Source organism: Thermobia domestica, chromosome 15 (genome assembly GCF_964235325.1).
Source record: "Thermobia domestica chromosome 15, izTheDome1.hap1.1, whole genome shotgun sequence".
Classification (NCBI taxonomy): domain Eukaryota; kingdom Metazoa; phylum Arthropoda; class Insecta; order Zygentoma; family Lepismatidae; genus Thermobia; species Thermobia domestica.
This window is the reverse complement of record NC_137468.1, coordinates 8,757,843-8,779,398: the sequence shown is the minus strand read 5'-3', so window position 1 is coordinate 8,779,398 and position 21,556 is coordinate 8,757,843. Positions and strand designations below refer to the sequence as shown.

At 35.2% G+C, this 21,556-nt stretch overlaps 1 protein-coding gene across 1 annotated transcript in view; it reads right to left on the bottom strand.

Moving 5' to 3' along the window:
* LOC145672061 (protein scarlet-like) overlaps positions 1–21,556 on the bottom strand; it is a 314,540-nt gene that overhangs the window by 19,203 nt on the left and 273,781 nt on the right. The window contains exons 10-12 of the mRNA XM_081741293.1: positions 17,123–17,154; positions 12,999–13,104; positions 7,541–7,765 (exon numbers count right to left, since the gene is read on the bottom strand). Coding sequence (XP_081597419.1) covers positions 7,541–7,765; positions 12,999–13,104; positions 17,123–17,154 — 363 coding nt within the window. The remainder of the gene's footprint in view (positions 1–7,540; positions 7,766–12,998; positions 13,105–17,122; positions 17,155–21,556) is intronic.

Sequence of the window (21,556 nt, the reverse complement as noted above, 5' to 3'; positions counted from 1 at the left end):
GTGTGAGTGTGAGTGTGTGTTTAAGGTGTTTCATTTGTTCTTGGCACAGAAAGTCCTTCAAAAACAAGACTTTTTTTTAAATGACTTGATATGATAATTTTTAGCAGGACCAAAATTTTTACTATCCCAGTAAGCACGACTCGGAACATTTTCTTCTTCTGAGTTGAATATGCCAGACCATTTTTTTTTCTGTTTGCGATGATGATAATGATACTTTTAGTTACTTTTTAGTTACAAGTAACGAACAACGTATTATTGCATAAAAATTTGAAGTTGTTTCAGAAATTCAGAATTGACCTTTTTTCACCGTTATACTAGACACGAGCGCCCATATTGTGGTTTCCAAGGGGGGTGGGGGCAAGTATAAGAGAGATTTCAAATGTAGTCTCAAATTTTGCGGTAACTATTCTAAAATATCTATTGGGTTTTCGATCTTCTGCAGCACAATTTCCTCTAAAGGGGGGCAAGGGCCCCACCTTGCCCCCTTTATGGGCGTCCTTCATACTAGACACCACTCAAAAGACATCGGAACAAAATCAGCTCAATTTTATATTTCGATATGTCAATGTCGTAAACGACATGAATGGTGCACACCAGAATTTAAAAGAAACGAAAGTTTTCTTGGCTTTCTGAACATTTCCGAGATCAGTGCAGAAGGACTTTCTAATGTTAAATTTTATTCAGAATAGATCTGTGCATAAGCTTCGAGGTAAAGGATATGACAAGGCATCTCTAATAAGCAGTGGGTACTCTGGTATCAGAGCCGGCGCTAGCAGTTTTGCCGCTCTGGGCGGTACTTTCACATGCCGCCCCTTTAATCTGCTAACCTTATTTTGACAGAAAACGTTCAAGTGTCACGAAAAAGTAGGATGCCCCGTTTAAAAACATGTAAGAAATGGAAAAGTAAACAAAAAATTGAATTACCTCTCTCGAATGATTACGTAATATTTAAATGACTCCATATAGAACACAATATTCAGTATGCTTGATTTCGCTGTATACCTGTGATATACAGCAGCGCATACAGATTTTTTTTTTAAGTGCTTTAGTCACAACTAAGAATTTTATTTTTTAAACTTATTTTATATCAAAAAGGTGTTTCCAATAGAGTTGATTGATTGAGTTGATTTTTAACTTAGCGTCCCTTTCGCCAGCGAGGCTATATGAGACGTAGACCTACTGATTAACGTGGAATCCGAACCACATGAGCTCCAGCCGAGAATCGAACCCGGGTCTCCTATGTCAAAGGTGTTTCCAATAGAGTATGGAGCATGAAAATAATAGTGAATCAGCTATTACGGCAGAACTAAGTGATTGGCCTAAGTCTTATGATGTACTAGAACACAATAGTGATACATGAATTTAACATACCTTAAATGAAAGAAACTTTTCTTGCTTTGATATGAGCAAATTTCTGTATAACATTCGCGTAGTTCAATGTTTCAGCCAATTCGTGTTGTATTGATATTATCGCTAGGCCACTCAAGACATGGAAGACGTAGATAGCTTTTAATACGCTTAAGTTTCGAAAATCTTCTTTCTCCACTTGCCACGGTTACCGGTAAGGTTAACAAAATCCTAAGTGCAACACTAACATTGGGAGTAAAGTCATGTTCCTTAATTAATTTTAAAGTTTCTTTTGTTGAACTTTTACGCTTAACTATAGCGGATAACACTTTTAGTTCGTCTTTCAAATCACTGGATTTAATATCTTTCGATTTTTTGTGTGTTAAAATGCCGGCAAGTTCAGTACCTTTTCAGACAAAAGTTCAGGTGACATATCTCTAAGATTACTTATATCGTAATGAAAATCGAAATACTCGATGTGATATTTAAGTTGCTCAAACTTTTCTCTTACAGCTAACACAATCACGTCTAGAACTTTGTAATAAAATCGCTCTTGTATCTTGTTTGTTGATCTTCAATAGCTTCATCCTCTGCCTCGTACTGAAATTGTCTCTTCCTCTTTCTACTTCGAGCTTGCACTGTATTACCTATCCATGGGTCATCCATGTCTAATGCTGATGACAACTCCATCATATCAAGTAAGTAAGATTGAAACTTTGCATCATTTCTGCTCCTCTCAAAGTATTCAGATATATTGTCAAGAAACCCCAACTGCATCCAACACACGAGAATCAATGCTTTGGAGACTTTTAATTACTATGTTTATGTGGAGGAAAAAATCATATCAAATAACTAGTGAGTAAAGGAAAGGAAAGTTATGCAGCTGGTTTGCTATACACGGAGTATCGACGGTGACCATTCTATCTGTTCTATTGCCATTACTTATTTGAAGTAAGGCATCATAAACTTTCTCTGTTTGATACGAGGGACTCGTATCTGAATGGAGTCAGAGCATCAATTCGGCTCTCCCATCTTGTGGTGCTCAATGGTTTTAAAGTCAGACTTCTAATATGTTCCTTCAGTATGGCCCAATGTTGAACCGATGCAGAAAACAATTCTAATTTTTTAGCTATACAAAAAATGGAACGGCGTACTGAAATGTTGTGACTGCATCATTAACGACAAGGTTTAGTGAATGACTATTGCAAAGAACATAGAAGACTCGGGAATTTATTTCTAAAATTCTCTTCTGAATATTTCTACCTGAATGTTTGTTTTTCATATTGGAAACATTGTCATATCCTTGGCCTCTTATGTCTTCGATAGGAATGTTAATTTCCTTTATATGTTTAATTATTACTTCTGTCAGTCCTCGACTAGTGGTGTCTGTTACCGCTACGAAACCAAGAAAGTGTTCTCAAATTTTTACAGGGCATTCTCCATTACTGTATGTAATTTGTACATGACCGATTTTTGTCATTTGCTCGCTACCAGAAGTATCTGGCGTACAGTCTAGTATTATATTATAATATTTTCCAACTCTCAACAAAGACAGCATTTTACTTTTTATTTGTTCACTAAGAATCTGAATGATTCCAGTTTGGACATCTTTTCCTAAGTAATGGTAGTATTTATTTGATCCTCCCATGGATCTCAAGTTTGAGTGTACCTTTTGCATACTTGGAGTGGAGCGTTAGAACATTGTTGAATAGAAAAACATAAAATATACCTTGATAATCTTATTCACCCTAGCTGAAAATCTTATATACGTCGCTGCAGGGGAAATATTGAACGATACCTGTTTGATAATTGAAAATGAGGAAAAATGCTCTGAATTTCCTGAGTAAGTATTTTCCTAAATGTGAGTGAAGTAAGTTCAATTATATTCTCAGATGAACACAATTTTATTTTTCCACGTGGGCCCATTACGAAGCATTATATTTTGATAGTATTCTTTTTCTTTTCAATTTTTGCCGCCCTGGGCCGTGGCACGGCTCGACCCCCCCTCGTGCCGGCTCTGTCTGGTATTCAAACACAAGTACAGAACTTGCAAAAGACAGCATCTTATGTCCACTGTGTTACACATAATCTCAACTTAGTAGTAAACGACGATGTGAAAATTCCGAAAGTAGTCTGGGAATTTTAGTAACAGCATAAGAGGTTTGAACTTTTGCAAGAGACAAGTGACCGTATCTCAAGCATATTAGGAAATCCTACATTGAAACGTCTTTGTCCGACAAGGTAGTCATCAAGACATGATATTTTAAAAGTTGTGCACCGTACTGTAGATATTGTGACATTATGAAATGTTTGTCTTCTATAGCTTTAGACTCCAAACACTCGCGTGAAAGAAGAGAAGACAGTACCTTAAAGAAATACATAGAATTCTTTGAATTTCCTTTGCTGACTGTGATACACTCAACCAGACCGGTAGCCAGTCCAAAAATGTAGGAGGGGGGCCCGGCTGAAGTTAGGGGGACCCGATCCAACCATATTATAGTTCATTTGCAAGCCTACCGTGAAAATTTTAGGGGACCAGTAAAAATTTAAGGGGGCCGCCCCCTAGATCCCCCTGGATACGGGCTTGCGGTCAACTATGCTACAAATGATAAATTTGACATCAAAAATATTACAGTTATCATAGGAAAGTTTAGTGCAAAGGCCTAAACTTTTGGGCAATGCTACAAAAACCTTGAGGGAATTCTGAAACAATTTCTCGAAGGTGAAGAATGAGACAGAAGAACTGCACAAGCTGTGGGCTGCAAAATCTGAGTTTTCATCCAATAGAATAACTCGTACATTTTTTTTTTCACGAATTAAGTGAAGATCAACGGCTCACAGATCCTGAACTGTCTTTTAAGATAAAGGTGTTATATGTAAATTTGGACATTGCTTTTTTCCAAATGAAAAATCGGTTTGCTCCTCTCAGAGATAGACAAGTTCGATTGCGTTTAGTCGAAGAATTTTGCGGAGAAAACCGACGAGGAACTTAATTAAATAAGCAAAAAACTTGCAGAGCTGTACCCAGAAAATTTATCGTCTGCTTTTCCTGATCAGTTGTTGTTAACCTGCAATATTCTGCATAGAAATGTGGTAACAATGAAAAGTGTTTCGGTTTATGATCTAGCTAACTTAATGATTATTATGAATCATCCAATATTTCTCAGTACCTGATGTTGCCGTGGTTTTCACAATTTTTCTAACACTACCCGTGACTGTTGCAAGCGCTGAAAGATCATTTTCCAAGTTAATATCTATTAAAAACTTCGTTCGAAGTTCCATAATACAAGAGCGTTTGGGAGCTCAGCATTTTCAGCATAGAATTGCACCGTGCCGATTTAGACTGAACATAGTCACTCATGGGGAAAAAAATTGCTGAAAAATTCTCCGAAGACGACAACTTTTCCAACAGTTAGATAAAAACTTAAATCCCTTATTTGTTTATTTTCCTTCTCAATTTGAGTAACCTAAAATTCGCTTGTTTGGTAATAATAACATAATTTTATGCTATGCGAGTATTATGGAATACATTGCGCCCTTTTTCTCGTATATTTAACTCGTTATTTAAGACGTTAGTTTGGTAGTAAAGCGCACGAAGTTTCAGCTACACCACTATATTGAGAGTTTTTTTTTGTTTTTTTTTTTTTTTTTGAGAGAGAATTTCTAGTAATAATAAAAGAAAAGACAGATGATTTTGTTTAATATTTCATAATGAAATATTTTATTAATAACTCTTTAATGCTACAAAAGTAAATAACATCTATTAAAATATCCACAAGGGCAGGGGAACCAATCTCTCCGAAAGGCCGTGACGCCAATCCCCCCAAACTGACAAAGTATCCCCCTCATATTTAATTTTACACTTCTTCCTATCACAACACGTGTGAGATCATTGATTAAAAAAATGACTCAAGACACATTGCAATCACAAACTTTAAATTTAAATGTACTTTATTTCAACGTTGGGGGGCGCAATGGCTCATTTTTAGAGCGTTCACCTCTGGGGCTTGGAGTCCTTGGTTTGATCCCAGCTCGCACAGTGTGAACTTTGTGGTGGACAAACACCGTGCTCGTAGGTTTTCTCGGGGTCCTCCCGTCTCCTCCCATTTCCTTCATTCCACAGTTTCACTCACTATCACCGTCTCGTTTAGCCTAACCGGCATAACCGTGGTACGTAAAACTAAAAGATTTCATTTCAGATTTTTTTTATTTCAACGTAAAATTGATAATTAGGCATAATCTTTGTACACTTTAGGATGTTTCAATTTGTAAGGCAAAAAAATAAAATGTAAAATTTTTGTACACTTTGCATATGCTCCGAGTCTCACGAATGTAAAAAATACATATAGCAAATTTCAAGAAGATTGGATAATATTTAGAAGTTGCACACTTTGATTAGTTTTGTAAAAGTAGGCAAAAATGCGATTTTTCAATGTTAATTACTTTTACTTTCAAAATTAGACATCGCAAACTTAAAATAATACTAAAACTAGACACTAAAATTAATAAGTAATATGATAGGCGAAACATATGTTACATTAATCAACTTTGAATGATACAATCCCTTCTTTTAGTAGCTTGGTGACGACTTTTTTTGTGATGCTCGACTACCCTCAACAAGAATTTCTGTTGTCTATCCCTGACTAAACTTTTATTTATTTATTTTTTTATCACAGCAATTCATCTTTCTTCGGTAAACTTAATTAAAAATTATGTTCATTTTACTTTTAATCAGACCTAAAATTCTCTATACACCTCTATGTTCACTTATAATCAGTATTTTACTGATTTATTTATTACACGTATTTTTATGTGAAAATTAATCTTTATTTAGCCATATTGTTATATTTGTTTTGACAAGCATTAACGAAAATCAAGGCTACGTGATAAAAGAAAAGTAAAACATATTTTCTTAAAGATACAGAATAAATATAGCAATCCCGGAAATTGTAAGGTGTAAAAATACCTCAAATATACACAAGTAAAAGTGAATAACAAAAACAGTGAAAACTTCAATTTAAAGTTTTAACAACAGTCTGTGTCTTTGTTTACTGATTAGGAAGAATTTATCAATAATGTCCTCATATGATAATTTGCTCAAAATTTCAGTCTCGCTACTTAAAATGACTCACTACTGGAAAAGTGTGCGCAATCTCATTGCAGCCATTTTGATCCGATTCATGGCTCTCTCGGCTGCAATGAGATTGCGCACAATTTTATCAGTTTTATCTGATAAGTCATTGACAAGCTGTCATTAGCACAGGATTGCGCACAGAAAAATTAAGCAATGTTGTCAGATGGAAAATACTTTCTTTTCTGTTATGTAAATCTGTAAGAAAAGAGCAGATGAATACCCGAACCAAGGGCCGAATAAAATTACTAGGATTGAGCTAATTTAGAAAATACAGAGGAATTAACACATAAGGATAGAGAAGCTATATACTGCATTCGAAAAAAAAAAAAAAAAAAAAAAAAAAAAGATCTCACACCAGTTCTTTCGAGAAATATTACAGAGGCTGCTTCAGTAAGTGATTGAAAGAGAAGTTGAGTTCAGTTATGATGGAGAAAAGTTATTATTTATAAATGAAGAAGCTAAGATTATCGTCCTAACTTGTGAGAGTAACATTAGGTACGAACAATGATACTAAATTACAATCACCTGAATATAAAAGTATATAATGTGGTATATTATGTGCACAGAGAATTCTTCGTACGGGAACCATAGTTTGCGGAATAATACACATCCATCGAATGTCTATATCATGTCCTACACTGCAAAAAAATTCTGTATTTAAATTGCTAAATATCAATGTAAATTCATTTACCCTTTATGTTGTAAGTTGATATACATTTTCTTAGATTAAATTACAAAATTTTTCCTTTTTTGTTTTACAAATTTACAATAAATTTATAAGAAAATATGATATTTTATTGATAAAAATGTAATTCTACACCATTTTATATTAGTAATTTTACTATATAGGTGTAAATAGATTTACATAGAGGTGTAGCAAACAAATTGCCACCAATTTTTCGTAAATTACCTATGAAATTTTTTACAGTGTAAACATCTATTAAAAATAGTATACACGTACTGGTTATTAACTTATGATTAATTAGATTTTTCAGATGCTCAGAAAGTTGTCTGCAAAGAATACATTGTAATCATTACTAATGCAATGTTTTAGCTTACCATAGCAAATACTTTAGACAGATAATAGGCTCCTGTCCCATACAGCCCACTGCTCCTCTCTCTAGTAAACAGTGCCTTTTCCTCTGGAAATGTGTTGAGAACAGAGTACATGGGTGAAAACGTATTTTCTGTGACGAAAATGAACAGAGCTCCTTGAATCGATTGGATTCCTTCTTGGTTCAACGTCGTTCCAACGTAGCAGAGTCCTGCGATTAATGCAATAACCTGCAATGAGTTCAAATTCATTAGAATTCTTATTTGTACACTTTGACAATAGACTGGTACACCTAACGTCGTAACTTCTTGCCATGTAAATGATAGCGGAGAGCAAAATATGGCGATTCTTTCAAAGAAATTGATTTTTCAACTGACCTACACCTTATACAGCCCTTACATGCTAAAGTGTTATTCTCAAATGCCTGTCCATCTGTTCTGAGGTACGTACTGTACACAAAGTTATCCAGGAGGGCTTCTCAAATGTTCGTCCTATACACAAAATAAGGGTAGTTTACTGGTTTGGTTATCTACGACAGCAAAGTTGACGTCTCGTCTCGAAAAGATGCCGTGAAAGTGATGTCTCGTTTCAGAAGACACCTATTTCTTCTTGGAAGACATTGTTGATCATGTCTCGTCTCAAAAAAGATGTCGTCAAATTGGTGTCTCGTCTCGGAAAGTGCATCTGTTTCTATCCGAAACGCGTCTCATACATCGTCATGAGAATTCTGGTTCTCTTGTTTCACGAGAAACCCTGTTTACTGGAGGTATATTTATTTACGTATTTATTTATGAATTTCTGTTCCAGAAGTTTCGTTTATATTTCATAAATGTAAATATTTTATTAGCAATGACACAAGTCATTTTTTGTGAAAAATCCAGAATTTTCTCTGAGATAACCTCTTTCCGGGCAATCTTCTCTATTTAGGTAATTAGATAATTTTGGTAGTTTAGTTCTATTTAGGTAATTTTGTTCATATTTAATAAATAAATGTTTCAGGAATAGAGATGCTAGCGTGTCGGTATCGTCTCATCTCGAACTTTCGAGATGTGATGAGATCGAGATGTACGTTTATAAATCGAGATGAGACCAATACTCAACATATTGAGACATGGCGGAGACAGACTTGTATTTCGAGAGAAATCTCAAAAGCCTCAGTCTCGTCTCGAATATTAACAGAAATTACTGAAATTATATTTTTGACTCAAACATTTGTTGCATATTATGTTGTATGCAAGGTAGTGGAGCGATTGCCGTTGGATGAGCGGCAGTCACAGACGTTTACGTGGGAGAGAGAGAGAGAGAGAGAGGACAAATGCACTACTGATTACTTGGTACCTAGCTATATCAAACATGTTCTAAACAGCACATAATTTCGAATTGGAATTCAATATATTTTATTCACGTTCCAGTAATTCCAATGATTCAAAGACAACGTTGCCAAAATATTTGGAAATTTAATTTTGTGAAGCGAAGATAAAATAATAATAATAATAATAATAATAATAATAATAATAATAATAATAATAATAATAATAATAATAATAATAATAATAATAATAATAATAATAAAAGTTTTGACTTTTCAATCTTATTTTTCCACACAGCTTAGGAATTTTCCTGGAAAAGAAATATTTACATTATTTTGTGCAAATTATTCGAGCAAATAATAGTGTACCAGACCAGGGATGAATTCAGGGGGTAGCCCGGGGGGGAATCTCCCCCCCGAAGAAAAATCATTCCCCCCCGGAGAAACTCTCAAACTTCAGTCACAAAATGTAGAAATAACTTCACCCAATTATTTGTTTTTTTTTCTTTGTACATGCAGCCGAAATCCGATTTCTCAATATACATATAAATGACGCAGACCTATTCTATATAAATATTAAAAATGTAACATCTAAGATAGAATACCAAAATAGTCAATAAAACCTGTGTTTCTTAACGCTATGACCGAGTTTGGCAGAACATGAAATTGTCAACTGTTGAAGAAAGTTCGCCCTATATTATATATTAGTAGGTAGCACTAGCACAGATTGAGATAGGAAAGGAAAGATAGGGAACATCTTTCGATCATTCCATATGATCTCTAATGTCAGCAGACTTCTGTTCGTGAAAATGTACAGTTCTTGCATTATTTGAAATAGAGCGCCTAAATCCCATTTCTCGCATGGCAAGTAACAGACGTAAATGTACTTTAAAGTAAACACACCTTTCTTTAACTAAAAATAAGTCAGTTAAAGGGTGAGATTCAGAGGGCGTCATTTAGAGGGATCAGGGAGGAACAGTTATCCCTCCTGGGATAGAGATTTATACAGAATTTATCAATATAATAGTATATAAGTGAATGATTGCTAATGAAGTTGACGAAGGAGGAGCAAGCGGGGCGATGGCCCCGGACACCGAAGTAAGGGACACATTATTGGGAGGAAAAAAGAAAAGAAAAGAAGGAAAGAAAAAGAGAGGAATGAAACACATGTGCACATGTGGGCATGTGCACATATATAAAATGAAAGGAAAAAAGTAATAAAAAGTGCTCAAAATCAAGGAAAAGCAGGGTTTACTTTTTAAAATTTTCTCTCCTTTCGCAGCTGGTCTGTCGATCTCACTCATATGTTCGGGGGTGTCGTCGTATACTCTCGCCCCAAGCGCTGATTTTCCACGACACGGTACTAATTCTACTGAAGATTTCGTAAACTAAACTATTGATGTGTGTGCAGTGAAGAAACCAAGGCTAATATAGCCTACTTGATTTAGAATCAGAAGTGTGAGAGAGAATGATTACTTTCTGTTAAGATATTCCTATGTATGTTTGTTTTAGGACAAAATATATTTGAGTTAATTTAAATCTTTTTAAAAACTTCTACATTAGTAACAAACAGTAACTACTGAATATAGGAAAAAATAACTAAAATAGCTACTGTAAATAGCAGTTAAAATTTAGTCTAAAATATTTTTGCCAGTCTTTATTTAATGTTTTAGATAAAATTAAACGATTGTTTTTTTTTTAATTATAATCTCACATTGAATATTTATCAGCAATTAGTCTCAATATTAGCTAAGATGTACATGTGAATGGAATTGTTAAATATGCTGCTTTCTTGCAAAAATACAGAAAAACAGCCCTCCCCCCCGAGGAGTTCACATTCCCCCCCGGGTGAAAATGTCTGAATTCAACACTGTACCAGACGCTGTATCTTGTATGGGAGACGTTCCAGTCCTCCTTTAGAATAAAATTTCAACTTTGATGTACTGGCAATGGATGTAAGTAATTTTAAGAAATCTCTTAATTCTCTAAGCCGAATGTAATTATTACCTTTTAAATCTATATAATCTGTATAACGTATATACTATGTAACACTGTAATTAGGCCTGTGCCTGTTGTGTTATATGTTAATAAATTAAATTAAATTAAATTTATTCTTTCAGTTCGCTTCGCTATAGCATCGACTGACCACAAACGTACTCTCTGGTGAGAACAAAACGACTTACGGCTTATGCATGCAGTTGGATTGGACTGAACACGCACAGATTCACCGTACTGTATCACTGGAATGCAGGATTTTCGATATTGTTCTGGTCACTTGTGTAGCTTCGAAGATCTGTATTGGTCTATCCACATACATACTTTGATCAACCTGTAACAGGCGCACCTGTGAAATACACATCTCTGGTAGATTGTAGCATGGTAAATATGTTGCAACTTTCTATTACTCAATGGAGTTCCACTTTCTGCAGGTGCTTCCATTCTTTTGAAATCAATCTGTATACCGGGCACTTCAGTCAGATAAATCGCAAACGGTTGAAGATAAAAAAAAAAAAAAAAAAGAAAAGAAAAGAAACAAAATCGAAGTAGGAAAATATCAGAAAATACATCAAATGGAGAGCGGTGTTTGTCTCACATAAAAGGAACCTGGGGGTCATCCGAAAGTTTTAAGTGGAAGGGTGTGCTATCTGCTACATCATTCAAAAGTTAATGAAAAGAAATACCTTCAGTGGCTAAAAGTTGTTTGTGGGTGTTTGTGTGGATAATTAAGAATAATCCAAAACAATTATATCTTTTCACTAACCTCCGCAATGTCATCCGTCATACGCAAATAAATTATTACATCCACATTCGCGCATACCTTGATCCATAAGCATCAAAAACACTCTTCTTGTATAGGGTATTTTTTTAGAGGCGGAGAATTTTATGTTGAAATAAAACACAGAAAACGTTTTTAATATCCATGAAACTGGCTTTATTTGACATCATAGTAAGGCATTAATGTTTGAATCTGATTTCGGGCATGTGGCCACCGCAGCTGACGCGTACATGCCGTAATCTGGAGGTCCCATTTTCACACACTCTTCTTAGTAAATTAGACTGTATTTCGGCAATAACGCTTCGAATATTGCTAGGCTCAACTCAACTGTTTCTTATTTCTCGGCGTAGACATGCAACAATACGCATCCCCAGAGAAAATCGCACGAAAGAGGTGGCCAGTTAACAGGTCCATATCGTCAATTGTAATTTTCAGTAAATTAATTGTGGCGGGTGGTGTGTGGCATGTGACGCCGTTCTGTTGAGAATTGAGGCACGAAAAAGTTAGTAATAATGTCTCTGTACCGTTCAATGTTCATTGTAATATTCTGACTAGCATCATTTTTGACCGGCCCAATGATTCCACCGGATGCTTATTTCGTTTAGAGTAAACGTATTGCGAAAACGATCCATAGTTTCTTGAATTAATCGCTCTGATGGATGATTATGAGCACCGTAAAATGCACGTGATGTCCCATGAATTGGTCGAATTGAACCATAGTTTTCAAAATAAATTTGCACAGTTTGCAAACGTTGCTCCGGCATGAGTCTATTCATGATGAATTGCCAAACCGAACTAACCTGAAAACAACCGAGAACTGTTATATCAACTGCCATAGAAAAAAGTGTTGGCAATTTAAAGTTCTCCGCCTATTAAAAATCACCCTTTATTAATTCTCTCAAGTTGTTTAATAAGAAATTATCAACAGTCGTTTTAAGTTACTTATCGTATGTCACTTGTCACAAATGAATTAGTCACTTATCGTCTGTCACTGGTCACAAATGAAGTAGTTACTTATCGATGTCACTAGTCACAAATGAAGTAGTTACTTATCGTATGTCACTGGTCACAAATGAAGTAGTCACTTATCGTATGTTACTGGTCACAAATGAAGTAGTTACTTATCGTCTGTCACTGGTCACAAATGAAGTAGTTACTTATCGTCTGTCACTGGTCACAAATGAAGTAGTTACTTATCGATGTCACTAGTCACAAATGAAGTAGTTACTTATCGTATGTTACTGGTCACAAATGAAGTAGTTACTTATCGTATGTCACTGGTCACAAATGAAGTAGTCACTTATCGTATGTTACTGGTCACAAATGAAGTAGTCACTTATCGTATATCAATGGCCATAAATCAAATAATCCTACTTACCATTTTTTGAATAATTCGTAGAGCTTGAACAGACGGATCTCGTAACACTTGTTTGAAGGAGCGATTGGTCAGCCAATATAACTGCGTTATCCAAAGTACCTGAACGCTGCAAAACAATTCAATTAGCTATTACTTATTTTGACAGACGCTGAACAAAACAAGATTTACTTATCCTATTATTAAATTAAATTCTAAATTGATTATATTTGCAAATTAAGTAATAGAGACTGGACCTTGTTTTCTATTTGTACGGTACACATGTATGATGCATTTCCATTGCTGCATTTGATATTATTATTATTATTATTATTATTATTATTATTATTATTATTATTATTATTATTATTATTATTTCCAATTATTTTTATCGTCCCAAACAAAGGTTCAGCTACTGTAGAAGGAAACGTAAAACATATGGTGGACTCTGGTTTCTTTCCTATCAATAGAGTTGGTTTTAACCATAGATAGATACTTTGGAACCATACAGCTCTTCTAATATCGGAAATGATTAAATTACTTGACATCAATTACAGTCGAACATCTCTAGTAAATCGAATTTTCGATATCTCAAAATACTTTTTCATTCCCTTTTGCAGGATACCCTTTCATTTTTTTCTTGCAAAAAAGCTTTTAATTCTTTTATACTTTTTCCCCTACTAAACCAAGGAAACTCTCATTCTTTCTCACTTTTCCCCACTAAATGAAGGAAAGTTTCTTTCTTTTACCTTTTCCACTATTAAATCAAGGAAAGTTTCATTCTTTAACGCTTTTTCTCCACTAAATCTAAGAAAGCTTCATTTTTTTACACTTTTTACTCACTAAATCAAGGGAAGTTTCATTTTTTTTTACACTTTTCTCCCACTACACCAAGGAAAGTTTTATTCTTTTACACTTTTTCTTCACTAAATCAAGGAAAGTTTAGTCTTTTACACTTTTTCCCTATTGAATCAAGGAAAGGTTTATTCTTTTACACTTTTTCTTCACTAAATCCAGGGAAGTTTTTTCTTGTCACGTTTTCTCCACTAAATCAAGGAAAATTTTATTCTTTTAAATTTTGCTCTTTAAATCAAAGAAAGCTTCATTCTTTGCACTTTTACCCACTAGATCAAAGAATGATTTATTCTTTAACACTTTCCCCCACTAAATCAAGACAAGTTTCAATTTTCTACACTTTTTCTCCACTAAATCAAGAAAAAACTTATTGTTTTACACTTTTTCCTCACTAAATGAAGGAAAGTTTCATTCTTTTACACTTTTTTTCCCACTATGTCAAGGAAATTTTTATTCTTCTACACTTTTTCTCCATTAAATCAAAGAAAACTTCATTCTTTTGCACTTTTCCGTACTAAATCAAGGAAAGTCATATTCTTTTACACATTTCGCTCTAAATCAAGGAATGGTTTATTCTTTTACACTTTTTCTCTGCCAAATCAATTAAAGTTTTATCGTTTTACATTTTCCTCACTAAATGAAGGAAAGTTTTATTATTTCACACTCTTCCCCTCTAAATCAAGGAAAGTTTCGTTCTTGGACGTCGAGTATTCACTTATAACTCAAGTTTTCCAGAAATATTGTTCTGAGGAATAATATGTGATTGGTACCGTTATAAGTAGATTCTTTATGCCCTTACTATTGAAATTATAAGGTTTTTAAAAGGGGTAGAAGCAAGAAGCCCCCAAATTTCTGGACTATAAGATACGATCTAGAAAAAGTTATTAGTTTCTTTGAAAAGCATTTTCTACGCAGTATATGGGCGATCTTCTAAAGTTATCATATTTTTTTTTTATCTCTTTAAGTTGTTCAGTAATTTTTAAGGAGCTACATTTACCAACACTCTTATACTTAGTCTGTCCGTCTGTCCATACGTTCAGGAGGCAAAAAAAACTCACGAACTATTTGGTCAATCATCACAAATTTGGTAAAAATGTAGGGGATCAAAATTTAGAAAAGCAATTTGCCTTTGGAGTCGGTATTCAAACCGGAAGTGGTATAAATCAACATCTTCTGGTTTTAAAGTTCATCGCTATAGAGATAAAACGGTAAAAGATAGAGAGATACAGTTTTCTGCAATCCGATAAACATTCCAAAAACATACCTGTTCCTTAACTCTCAACTAAAACCGGAACTGGCAGAAGTCCATTGTAACTTCCAGTTTTAATATTATATATAGAGAAAACGATTACAGATCACGAGAGTGTTTTTGGAATCTATTTAGCGTCTAAGAATATATACCATGTTCTCTCTTATCCCCCTGTTCAAACCGGAAGTGGCAGAAATGAACCACTTCCGCGTTTAACATTGAACGCTATAGTACAAAAGGTAATAAATGGTGAGAAGCTGTTCTCTGCAATCATTTTAGCGTTCAAAAAATATATTTATCTCCACTCTTAATCTTTCTACTAAAACCGGAAATAGTAGAAATTTATTACCTTCCGGTTTCAACACTAATATAGGAAATATCACACCATAGAAACCAAACTTATTCACGTGGTGCACATGTGACACTGGTATTTTTTTAAAAAAAAATAGTAGTGGCAAAAGCCTTTAAGGAAGGAGGAGAAATTTTGAGAATCTTTGAATACAGTTTAAAAAACACACACACGTATCATATGTTCCCTGTAGAAAATTATACTCAGAAGAGCAGAAGCGAGCACAATACACCAAAGTTACGGAAAACGACTGAATACTTTCGAAATCGAGCGAAGTAGCTCAAGTGGTAGAGCGTTGGCTTCGCATTCAGAAGGTAGTGGGTTCGATTCCCACTGCCGACCATTCTGACTGGGGTTTTCCAGGGTTTTCCTCAGTCCCAGCAGGCAAATGCCTGGATGGTACCTACTAAACAGGCCCTGGCTGATACCTTCCCAAATTCTTTCCATTGTTATTGTTCTTAGATATCCAGTATAAAGTGGCCTTTGATCTGTATCTGGTGATTGTTAAATAAATAAATAAATAAATAAATGGGGATAGAGGAGAATCAAGACAATATTGACTGAGTAGAAGGGTAAAAGGAAGAGAAGGGGGAAAAGGGACTATTTGAGGCAATAAAAGGGAAGAGAAATGTTATTTTGAGCTTCATGAATGGTGGTATCCTGGAAGAAAAAAGAGGGAGAAAAGGAAAAGAGAGAGAAAGAAGATTATTAAAACGTTAGCTACTACGTTAATACAGAGAGGTTAACTGGAGAGAGGACTAATGGATGGAATGTTTTCAGTTTGCGGAAAGTGACCTATTAAACATAAATATATTTTCTATGTAAATAAAATGTAACAAAGGAATATTAAGAAGTTTGGATTAAAGCAGCAATATACTTCGAACCATTAACGTCTAAAGTTTAAGTGTTTTACTGCAAAAAAAAAAAAAAAAAAAAAAATGATTGTTAGTTAAGTTTTGCATCCCTTTGTAGCCCCGACGCTATTTGAGACGTGGACTTACAGCTTAAGGTTGAATCCGAACCACAGTAATGCGGTCAATTTTTCTGCCTTTTCCACTGGCAATTGAACCTAGAACCCTTTGGACCAAAGACGCAAGTGCCATCCAATACATCAGTGGAGAAAACAGAAGAAGAGTATAAAATATTTCATATCTGAGTGAAATAAGTGAAAATCTTTGAGTTTTACGTCTCACGATTATGCTAAAGGAGACGGTGATGATAAGTAATGAATGAAATGATGAAAGTGGGAGGAAACGGGAGAACCCCGAGAAAACCCACGCACACGGTGTTTGTCCACCTCAAAGTTCACTTGGCAGGGGCTGGGATCGAACCCGAGACCCCAAGCACCAGAGGTGAACGCTCTACCACTGAGCCACCGCGGCCCCGTGAAATAAGTGAATCCAGTATATTATATGGGTAAGAAGCGTTATTTAAAAGTTTAATTGTTTTTATTTAACTTTTATAAATTTCTAACGTCATTTCTATTCCGCGTAAGCTTCAATTGATTTCCCCCTCCTTTTTTAAAGTAACATACCATGTATTAACTACAAATTATGAAAAAATTAGAAATAAAAATTACAATTTGCCTCGCTGTCCGCCATATTAGTGTGAACTTTAGTAAGAAAACCATGATTGTGAGCTTCGTAAGTTAAAATATTAAAAAAAAAAAAAAAAGTAAAAACGTGCAATACTTACTTTCTTCTCTGAAACATCAAGTCTTTTCGAACCTGTAATAGAAATATAATATTTACAACAGTAGTAATTAATGTAAAGTATAAAATATGTGACATACAATGAGTTCTAAAAACATTACCTAGAAATTGTTATTAGTATATGCTGATAATCTTAGACGTTTTTCGACAGTATCAAAATTGTAAATAATCATAAACTCATCAGTAGGAAGTTAGATGGTAAATGCTAAAACAGTTGAACTTAGTAGATGTAAATGCAATCATGGCCTTTAGAACACAGAATATGCCATTTCGGTTCCAGTATACAACCAGTATTCTACAGTATACAACCTGTAGAATAACAAAATGGATTCACTATTTGTTATTTTACTATGAAGAATTTAGGTGTAATTCGAGGTGCTACTTAAAAATTTCCGAAAGTTCGATGTTCTGACCAAACTACGAGTGCAAACTCCCGTCGTAAGTTGCCTGTTGGTGTGTATATTTCAAGTAGGAGTCTGCCAAATGGCACTGTTTTGAGCACATGAGTTTATTCGTCGTGCGCTGCTGTGTTTGTGACCTTTGAATTGGATTTGCTTATTTCAAGTTGAAGAAAATCGCAGTTGAAACCCACAGATTGCTTGAGAAGTGTGAATAAGTTATGTATTCAAACACCTGAAATTATATTAACTTGGAAAGTAGAGTCCTTTGAAGAACACATATACAGTAGTAATGGGGTCACTTTGCCGAACTTTTTGGTCCCTGGGTACCTGCCCCAGGACCCATGGTCCCTGGCCCGGGGTCAAGGACCTAGGGGGTACATAGGACCACCCCCTAAAATTTGGCAGGGGTACATAGGACCACCCCCAGGACCCATGGTCCCTGGCCTGTGTCAATGACCTAGGGGTACTTAGGACCACCCCTCTAGATTTTGGCAGGGGTACATAGGACCACCCCCTTAAATTTTGGAAATTGCCAAATCTAAAAATTTGGTATGGTAGCCTGGGACCATAGTATGTACCTCTATCAGTATTGGGTGTCTATGTCGTTCCCTTTTAGGGGTACAAAATTGCCAAATTTTAGTACAACCACATGTTTGGTTTTTTTGGCTCATTTTATTCCCTTGGATGAGGTCCTATTACCTTATATAGTTATATGGGTGTATACAGGTGTTTATTTCCTATTGTAAGACATAGGTACATTTGTGCACCCCTTTAAAATTTGGCAGGAGTGCCTTGGCCCACCCCTTCAATTTTGGAAATTGCCCAATTTAAACATTTTGGTACAATAGTATAGAACCCTAGTATGTATTACTATAAATTTGGGTGGTCCACATCGTTCCCTTTTAGGGGTACAAAATTGCCAAAAATTCAAATTTCGGGTTTTTTTGGCTCATTTTATTCCCTTGGATGAGGTCCTATTACCTTATATAGTCATATGGGTGTATACAGGTGTTTGTTTCCTATTGTAAGACATAGGTACATTTGTGCACCCCTTTAAAAATTTGGCAGGAGTGCCTTGGCCCACCCCTTAAATTTTGGAAATTGCCCAATTTAAACATTTGGTATAATAGTATAGAACCCTAATATAGATCACTATAAATTTCGGTGGTCTATCTCGTTCCCTTTTAGGGGTACAAAATTGCCAAAATATAAACGTAAGCAATACGTTGTATCACGTGTTTGGGTTTTGACCTAATTCATTTCCTTGGATGAGATCCTATTACCTTATATGGTTATATGGCCATGTATAGGAGTCCATTCCCTATTATGAAACATAAGTACATATGTGCACCCCCGGGAATGGTACCTTGGCCCGCCCCTTAAGTTTTAGAAAATTGCCAAATTTAAACATTTGGTATCATAGTACTGGACCCTAATATATATTACTACAAAATTTGGGTGGTCCACCTCGTTCCCTTTTAGGGGGCATTTTGTTCCGCTTTAGGAGTGAACATGGATACCTTGGAATCGTCCCGAGTTTGATTCTTGGAAATGTTGAATTTAACGTCCCTGCGAAAACGATGGTAAGAAATGATAGGAGGAAACATGAACTTACTTCGTTGTGGATTGAAGCAGGGACCTCATACAGTAGAGGCAAACGCTAAGCGACCATACACGTGTGTTGATTACTATGCAATGGTCCCGAGTTTGATTCTTGGTGCTAGTGTTAGAAAAATTTAACGTCCCCCTTGAAACGATGATGAGAAATGAGAAAACACCATAAACTTACTTGCTTGCGGATTGAAGCAGAGATCTCACACATCAGAAATAAGAGCTGAGTCACCGTACTCCATTGAGAAGTTCAGTTTGTTGATTACTATGTTATGGTCCCGAGTTCGATTTTTTTTTTTTGTGTGTTAGTTTAAGAAATGTTGAGTTTAACGTCCCCTTGAAACGATGATGAAAAAATGATAGGAGAAAACATGAACTTACTTCGTTGTGGATTGAAGCGCTGAGCCGCCGTACTCCATTCAGTGCGAACAGTTTCGCGTATGAAAAGAAGACGAGCAGATTATGTTACATTACACACTTCAGTGCGAGCAGTTTATACTAGGTTTATGTTTCATATAGAAAGATAGAAGATCTGTGTTGTCATCTTTTTACTTCGTGTGCAACTTTGACCTTGAAGAAAACATTGCTGACTCAGTGCTAAGCATTAACGTATACACATAATCTTATTGTTTAGTTGGCTGTATTTAGAGATGAATCAGACATGTAAGGTTGTTGGTTCGAATCTAGTTGTGTTCGCTGTAACTCAGGGTCTGAGCGATACTTACCGAAATTTTTCCAGTGTTGCCAACACTATCAGAATGAATCGATTCATTTAGTCGGAGCAGTTTCGTGACGAAAACTGATTTTTGTTTTGCACACAAATTTTTTTTTTCTGAAACAGAATTTTGTTTGTACATAAAAATTTTTTCTGAAACAGAATTTTGTTTGTACATAAAAAATTTTCTGAAACAGTTTTTGTTTTGTACACACAAAAAAATTTCTGAAACAATTTTGTTTTCGTACACACAAAATTTTTTCTGAAAACATTTTTTTTCGTACACAAAAATTTTCTGAATCAGTTTTTTTCGTACACAAAAAAAAATTTCTGAAACAAAAATTTAGTTTGATTTTTTTTTCCGCAAAACTGATTTATTTTATCGGTAAACTGATTCAGAAAAAAGAAATTGAAATCGCAGTACAGGAAAAGAATTTGATTTTAGGATGTGAAATAAAAACACAGAATCATGTTTTTGTACATTTATTTTTAGCATGTGACATAGAATACAGAATTTCTTTTTCTTCAAAGGAAGACGTGTCCGTGACGGGTACAAATTCTGTAAAGAGAAAATAAAAACATATGAATATACACGGTAATATTTATTTTGTTTCCTGTGAAAGAAGAAAAACAGATTATTAACATCGAACTAACTGATCAAGAGAGAGTGAGGTGAGAAAAGAAAACGCAAATGTGACGTACCTGAATTCCTTTTTTTTTTTTTTTCTCCACGGGTTTCTGCAAGGTGATGTCATCTGAGTTTTGTTTCCGCTGTGGCCTCGTTGAAGCATGTCCCGTGTTGCGTTGATTCTTTGCCCCGTCTTTGGGAGGTGATGTTGGTGGGATTAGGGGAAAATATGGCTGTTATTCTGTTCTGGCTTTTTTATACCCATAGGGCAATGTCTCGTATGTGTCTGGTATTAATCGGCGTTTTTTATAGTTGAAACTGTACTTCTTTTCTTCAGGTTTTGTGACAAGATGATGATCGTGGGTTCTGTAAATTTTGTGCGGCGTGCTAATGGAGATTTTTTCACTCGATTGATTTATGATCATTTGCTCCAGACTATTAAAATTTAGCTTTTGACTTGCAGTATAATTGAGTGTGAATCCACGAATTTTGCATACATAACTGGTTGATTTCGTGTCGGGGTTGTAGATTTCCAAGGCGTACTGTTTTGGGCCACCAGACACGAATTTTTTAATGTATGCTTTTGGTCCAATTGATTCAAGTTCATTTGACATTGAACCAAGAAATACTTCTGGTTCTATTGTGGGCTGTGATGGTCGCTGCGTGAATATTACGGAATCTGTATCAAAATATAGTACTCTTTCTTGCAGCAGTTCTAAATATTTGTAGAGTTCCAGACGAGCTTGACACGTTGTAAATGCTCCAAGGACAACATTAGCATTGTGATTTTGTACTGGAACATCATCTTCATACTGCCAATAAAGGTATAACATCGAATCGTTAACAGGTAAAATTTGGTTGACTTTTATGTCTGGAGCAGTTAATTTCTGATACAGTTCTTTGGGGTCGTTAATGATGGTCGTTTGGCTGAAATTGTCTCTTATAGCGAGTCGTCCCCAGAAGGCATTCAAACAGAGTTTTGCAAGACTACGACGTGCTGAATTTGTCATTATATTTGCTGCATCCAAAGTTATGCCTTCCCGTTGTTGTACCACTTGGATA